The 7,237-nt window shown below is 30.5% G+C and overlaps 1 protein-coding gene across 2 annotated transcripts; it reads left to right on the forward strand.

Moving 5' to 3' along the window:
* Window positions 467-5,272, forward strand: LOC107623498 (dynamin-related protein 5A). 2 transcript variants are annotated; one of them, XM_021112897.1, is made up of 7 exons: window positions 529-662; window positions 840-1,000; window positions 1,594-1,691; window positions 2,914-2,974; window positions 4,247-4,374; window positions 4,479-4,674; window positions 4,860-5,272. In XM_021112897.1, exons 2-7 carry the CDS (start codon window positions 913-915, stop codon window positions 5,039-5,041), a joined length of 753 nt encoding a protein of 250 aa, XP_020968556.1. In that variant the 5' UTR covers window positions 529-662; window positions 840-912; the 3' UTR covers window positions 5,042-5,272. The 2 variants fall into 2 exon arrangements, with proteins under 2 accessions (XP_020968555.1, XP_020968556.1); XM_021112896.1 differs by lacking the exon at window positions 1,594-1,691 and having other exon boundaries at window positions 467-662.

Genomic DNA, 7,237 nt, shown 5'->3' on the forward strand with positions numbered 1-7,237 from the left:
TTGGAAATTAAGTACAAATCACTTAGAACTTAATAAAGATTATATTATACAATGTATATAGATATTCAAAAATGATCATTTATACCTACTAATAATATTATTATCATCAAATGGACCAATTCTACTACCATTATGAGTATTTGAATATTTAAAAAGTAATATATTATATATTGACATGAGATTAATGTATTTTAAATTTCTAAAAAATCAAGTAAACTTTTATATAAATCATAGCTACTAAAAATACATTAGAATAAAAGTATAATAATAATAATCAAAAAATATAGATGTAACCAAAAAAAATATTACTTATAGTTTACAATATTGTAGGAGTAATCTATAATATTTCACTACAAAAAAAAGAGTTTAAAATGGCATTGATATTACGGCAGTTTTAAAGAACCGCCGTAATACCCGATTATTATGGCATGTTTGGTTACTGCCATAATTAACTTTGGGTTTGGTGGCAGTTCTGGTGATTATGGCGGTTTTGAACCGCCGTTTTCACACTTATATAAAAGAAAAGACTACAACCCTAGCTAGCTCATTAAACGAAACATTACGGCGCTCTCAATCTCGCTTCTCTCTCTCCTTCGTCTCCTCCGACAACGCCGTTCTTCCCTCTCGGCTTCTCCTCTCTCCGCCGGTTACGATTTCGCTAGGTACTTTTTTCTCTCAAGTTAAACTGAGTTACTGATTTGTTTCTCTGTAGCTCCCTCTCAAGTTCTTTAGAGAAGGCGAAACCGAAATTGAAATTACTGATTTCTTCATTTTTGCTCGGGTTATGGTTTCAGAATTGTTTTTGTTGCTGATTTTTGGGGGTTTTTGTTTCTCTGCAGCTCCGCGATCGGGTCTTGTGTTGAAGCATTCGATTGACGTTGGTGCGGGGGTGATTGACACCGATCGGGTCTTATGTTCAACCAGTCTCAGATCTCAGATCTTGGATCTTGGATCTTCCTTCCTTGCATCTGCCATCGACACTGCTTGCAAAGCCGGCGAGGTTGTTTTCGTAACCTTACCCCCTCCTCTCTCTCTCTCTCTCCCCGATCTCAGATCTAGTGCCAATGTTGATTTGCGAGGGGTCATAAGTTCAGATCTCTCCACAACTTGGCGAGGTTGTTCTGAACTGGTTATGTTGATTAAAGACCACTTCTTATCTTAACTGATTTTGTTATGTTGATTCAAATATCTAGTGTTCTGACTTGTTTAAATTTGTATTTGTATCCGTTTTTTATTTAGACAAGTTTGGGTTTGTTAAATTATCTTATTTTGTTAAATTTGTTTGCTTTGACTGAATTTTACTGGTTCAGACAAGTCAACTACTCTTTTTTCTTTGATTCGTTACTTTTTTTTTCTTTGATGTATGATAATTTAACTATATCCAGCAACATATATGTTGAATTAGAATTATTTTTCTAGCTTATTTTTCAATGAACTTGATATATAAGTTGCTTAATCATTATCTGGATGAGATGCCTAGTTTCTTCTCCTAATGTTATGCCTAGTTTCTATATTATTATATAATTTATTATTGTTGTCTGTATATGTGGCAGTAGCATTTGATTTGAGTAATTGGAATTGTTTTTGATGCAGCATTGAGGAAGCACAAGCTTCTCATGTTTATAGCTACAAGCATTGTTTTAAAGGATTTGCAGCCAAGCTCACTGATGAACAAGCTTATCATATTTCAAGTATGCTATTGAGATTTTCCTTCTATTTGATTTGCAAATCATCTGTATCACAGTTAGTTATGAATGTACCAAATCTTTAGTTTGATAGATATTATAGAATAGATGAAGTAAAATAATACTTTTTTCCTTTGATCCATTTAGACCAAGATTAGTAGTAGTGTCTAATGTAATAGCTTTTATATTGTGTTTAGATTTGAGCAGAAATGCCATAAGTGGTTTATGTGTTCCCCAATTCCAAGAGAAAGCTGCATACAACTCATTCATGGGACTTCATGGGGCTTCTTGATGACCAAACCATGGAGACTCTTGGCTACTCCATAAGGAACCAAGAAAATATCATAATTGGTTTCATTGATACTGGTAAAGTAACCAACAAGTGTTACTATTTTTAGTAAAAGTGTCATAGTAGACAGTAATTCTTGTTGCATTAAATTTCTTGACCCCCTACATGCTCAGAATAATAATAAATTTGAGACCTTTTTTCCTTAGAAGTACCATATAGGCATTAATTCTTTGGTTCAGAAGAACTTCAACTTCCAGTTCCAGTTTTAGTACACAACTTCCATATTAGCCTTTCATTTATTACTTTTGTGTCAGAAACTCTGCCCCCCTTTATATTTCTCCTTCTAGCAGTAGAATCTTAAGGAAGCTATAATTAATGACAGTGGAACATAATTAAGGTAGTGACATTCTTTCTAATGAAGAGGGTAATCACACATTCACAATTACTCTTAAGGTTTATCAAACACACTACAAGATATCTTAAGGAGCTTGCTTTGTTGAAGACCATAATTACTTGGATTTTGCTAATAGAATCACCTACTATTATTCACATAGGAATTTGGCCTGAATCCCCAAGTTTCATTGACACTGACATGCCTCCAGTGCCACCTGGATGGAAGGGAAAATGTCAACCAGGAGAAGCATTCAATTCCTCAATGCTGCATCAAAAACAATTCCAATGACTCAAATCAAATGCTATTGCCACAGATACAGACAACAATAACAAAAAAAAAGTATTCTTATATGAATTGGCTATTTACTTTGGCTTCATGATTGATGAGAAGCTGCTTGTTTCGTTATAGTTTCAAACTTTGAGCTTATATATTCTTGGTCAGAATCTATATTTGTGTTTTGTGCATCTATTTATAGCTATAAGTTCCGACGTTTGCAACCGAGTGATAGTTGATTTCTCACCCTGTTTCTCACCTGATTCATGCAGGTTTATTTGTTTATCAGCTTAATGAGTTTGAAAACAATTTATTGGAAGATTCATCTAAGAGGTATGAATTTAACTTTGGATTTTAAATCCACCAAAAATTGGTTATAGTTATATAATAAGATTTAAGATTGCTATTACATTTAATCCAACATGCACACTAACAATAGAGCCTTCCAATGGTCTATCTTCATGCACTGTTCTTTTCTGTTATATACCTTTCATGTAAAATGTACTAATACCTTTCATGTAACATGCCAAGATTCCTTACATATGTTTTAAAAACAAAGAAAAAGAAAAAAAAAAAGGAAAAATGTACTAATACCTTTAATCAAATTTATGCAGTTTCTAGCTCTAAATTTTATATGAAGTTTTGTTGAACGTAATGTTTCAGTTCAAAGTGTGACACCTATGTTACTTAGTCAACAGATCCATTGATTTTAAGCTTTCTTGTTTGTTTCTGATATGCACCTAATTTTACTACTTTGAGTCAATGTAAGGCTGAGAACAAAAGTAATAATAATAATAATAATAATAATAATAATAATAATAATAATAATAATAATAATAATAATAATAATAATAATAATAATAATAATAATAATAATAATAATAATAATAATAATAATAATAATAATAATAATAATAATAATAATAACTGAAACTTGTGGATGATAATAGCCGGTTATTATGCTGCCAAATAATAAATTTCTCTGATTAGAATAATAAAAATAATACATTGGAGTATTTATAATTTGGATCTCTCTAATCCTTTAGTTTGCTTTGGTTCCTCAATATACTTTTCTGAGTCTAGTATCTATATGTCATGACTTCCATGCTTCAGGAATCAGGAGCACGTTTATTTACTCACTGACCCTTATTGCGTTTTTATTTTTTACTTTTTATAGTTTTATTTTCTGGATTTTGAGATTTTATGAGAAAAAAATAATAAAAAGTAAAAACAATTGCTATTAAGTTACTTGTTTGTTTGATTTTAAATGATTTAAAATATTTATAATTTATCATTTAATTTTTTTATTTTATAAAAAAGCCATTTTTATTGAATAAGATTCTTCAGAACCCTTTGTATTTGGTAGCAAAGATTAATATATACTTATATCCTTTATTAAATGAAGCAGTAATAAGAATTTTAGAGGAAATTTAATTGTCGGTTGAATACTCATTTAGTCTTGAGATTATGGAGATAGGTAGCAAATAATTTGTTATCAAACTAAATGTAAATATGATTTTTATAAGCCCAATTTCCTTTCAAATAGATGCTTACTAGTTAGATGTTCATCTTTTTCCTTTGAACCACTAAATGAGGTCAAAACAGGAATTCCATTTTTTTATTCCCCAAATTCTACTTTGCACCTTTATGGAGGAGCTGCTTTTGAAAGAGTCATATATGAATTTCGATGTGCTGCCTATTCCATTGAATGCCCTCCAGTGTCAAGGGAGAAGGTACTTCATATACCTTTTAGAATTTAGATAACTGATTTGGAAACATATCATCTTTCCTTTTTTTTCTTCCTCAATTTGAGATTCTTTTGATATGCTTTCAACAGGTTGCGAATATATTACTTGCCCATGCTGGCCGAGGCGGTGCAAGAGGAATAACAGAAGCTGCAGCAAAAATTGCTCGTTTTGCTGCTAGATCATGGCTTGCTCCTCTTTTTGATACTGTTTGTGACAGACTTGGTTTTGTTTTAGGAAACTTATTTGATTTGGCTCTAGAAAGAAACCGCAGTAATGACTCAGAGTGTAAGTGATTCTTCTTGCTGAAAATTTGTCACTATTTCATTTGGTTGTGTATTTACCACTAGAATGTTATGAAATAAATCCTATGACAGAATTGCAAATGATCATTATGTGAAATTGTTTTATCTTTTACTATATGTTTAATACATCTGATTAGAGAAGCTGAGTGGTGGTTATTTTCATTGCAGATGGGAGTAAAACAGCTAACATGGACGACTGTGTTGGTTTTCATGCTGCATTAAGGTGTGCATACAGCCGCTTCATAAAGGATCTTTCAAAACAATGCAAACAACTAATTAGGCACCACCTTGATTCAGTTACCAGTCCATTTCTCCAACTAGATGTTCTATTAGTATTTTTAGATGTATAGATGTTATATATGAATTAGTTTGAAAGGATTGAAAATAGAAATTGAATTCTATGATACCCTTAGCTAGTTATTGGCAAGCTGGTTCCTTGAAATTATTAGAAGCAGTTTATATTATATATGATGAAGAAAAGAAGGTTGATGTCCACTTTATATATGTTGCATTATCTACTTATGTTGCTGTCCAACATACAACATGAATTTTATTTATTTTATTCTTTAGCGCTCATTTACTCATTTATTTATACTCATTTTATGACTATGCCTTTTGGTTATTACGAGATTTTTAAGTGAGTTTCAAAAATATCACTTTAAATTGGTAGATTTAATCTTATTTTAAAAAGCATAAAATTGTCATCATAATTAGGTAGAAACGGCGGTTAGAAACCCCTATTTTAAATGAAAACGATGCTATTATACGCTGGTAGAAATGGTAGTTAAAAACTGCCATTTTAAACACAAAAGATGCCATTATAACCTGGTAAAAATGGCAGTTATAATGGTAAAAACGGCGATTTTCAACCGCCATTTTAAGCAGAATTGATGCCACAACATCCTGGTAAAAACGGCGGCTGTTCAAAAACCGCCATTTTATCCGGAAATAATGGCGGTTACAAACCGCCATTTATCCCTCAAAAAACCGCCGTATTATCCATAGGTTATTACGGCGGTTTTCTGAAAACCGCCGTAATAACCAGAATGGCGCCCAGAATAATGGCGTTTCTTGGAGGTGCCAGTTTTGGTCATAATGGCGGTTCTAACCGCCGTAATTCCCCAAAATAACCACCGTTTTAACCCTTTTTTTTGTAGTGTTTGTTTTTCTTTTACAATTAATTAAGATAGAATTCTTAAGACAAAATATTAATGGTCAACAATGTGTCCATCTCTATTTATGATATTTTTAAATGAGATTACTATATTGGTGTGAAGTTACATTAAAGTGGTATAAATATGAAGTTACTTTAATAATGTGAATATGAGATTGTGAGAAACAACGGATAAAAGTTACAAAAAACCGCCGTATTATCCACAGGTTATTACGGCGGTTTTCAGAAAACCGCCGTAATAACCAGAATGGCGCCCAGAATAATGGCGTTTCTTGGAGGTGCCAGTTTTGGTCATAATGGCGGTTCTAACCGCCGTAATTCCCCAAAATAACCACCGTTTTAACCCTTTTTTTTGTAGTGTTTGTTTTTCTTTTACAATTAATTAAGATAGAATTCTTAAGACAAAATATTAATGGTCAACAATGTGTCCATCTCTATTTATGATATTTTTAAATGAGATTACTATATTGGTGTGAAGTTACATTAAAGTGGTATAAATATGAAGTTACTTTAATAATGTGAATATGAGATTGTGAGAAACAACGGATAAAAGTTACGTCAAAATATAATAAATGTGAAATTATTTTAATAACAACAAGAGTTTTTTAAAACTGAAGAACTAATATTAAGTGAAGGAGTTAATTAAAAAAAATATTATAAAAAAAATTTAAAAACTAAAACTCATATTTTACCATTATATATTATTAGAGATGATATAGATATATATACATCTCACAAAGTGGCTCTTATTTAATCAGTCAACAAAAAATGGCTCTTGTTCTTTACTGCATGTTTTCTTTGCGGCAAACATACCTTATTATGTCATTATACTTTGGCCTATTCTAATACCTTTGTGGTTGTTGCTCTACCCTTCTCTGTCTTTCAGGTGACCTCTCAACTATCTCTCCATTCACAAATAATTAAGTTGCACTAATTTAATTAGCAATTATTAACTTATGCATATCATTAATTTAATTATTCTGTTAGTTCTATAGTTTTATCAAATTTGTAATTAAATTTTTTATATTTTTGTATTAGATTTTTATATAACTTTTAATTTTATAATTAAATCTTTTTTAGTATAAAAAATATTAGGATTAATTGAACATTTTTTTGTAAATTGAAGGTATTCATAATTAAAAATTTAATTATTAGATCTTTGATTGCATGTATTTTGAGAGAAATATTCTATTAATTTTTAATGTTTTTGACATGAAAAAATCTAATTATAAAATTAAAATAGTATAAAGACCTAATTAAAAAAAATATAGAAACCTAATTAAAAATTTAGTAAAAATATAAAACTAATAGAATAATTAAATCTATAAAAAATATAAAACCTTGATAACAAAGAACAATAAGAGAGGCAAAT

The sequence above is a fragment of the Arachis ipaensis genome, chromosome B10 (genome assembly GCF_000816755.2).
Source record: "Arachis ipaensis cultivar K30076 chromosome B10, Araip1.1, whole genome shotgun sequence".
Classification (NCBI taxonomy): domain Eukaryota; kingdom Viridiplantae; phylum Streptophyta; class Magnoliopsida; order Fabales; family Fabaceae; genus Arachis; species Arachis ipaensis.

Coding starts and splice junctions, on each gene's coding strand:
- LOC107623498 (XM_021112896.1), top strand. CDS start 482: ATGGCGGTTTTGAACCGCCGTTTTCACACTTATATAAAAGAAAAGACT. Junction 4,375..4,478: donor CTCCAGTGTCAAGGGAGAAG/GTACTTCATATA, acceptor TGCTTTCAACAG/GTTGCGAATATATTACTTGC. Junction 4,675..4,859: donor CCGCAGTAATGACTCAGAGT/GTAAGTGATTCT, acceptor TTTTCATTGCAG/ATGGGAGTAAAACAGCTAAC.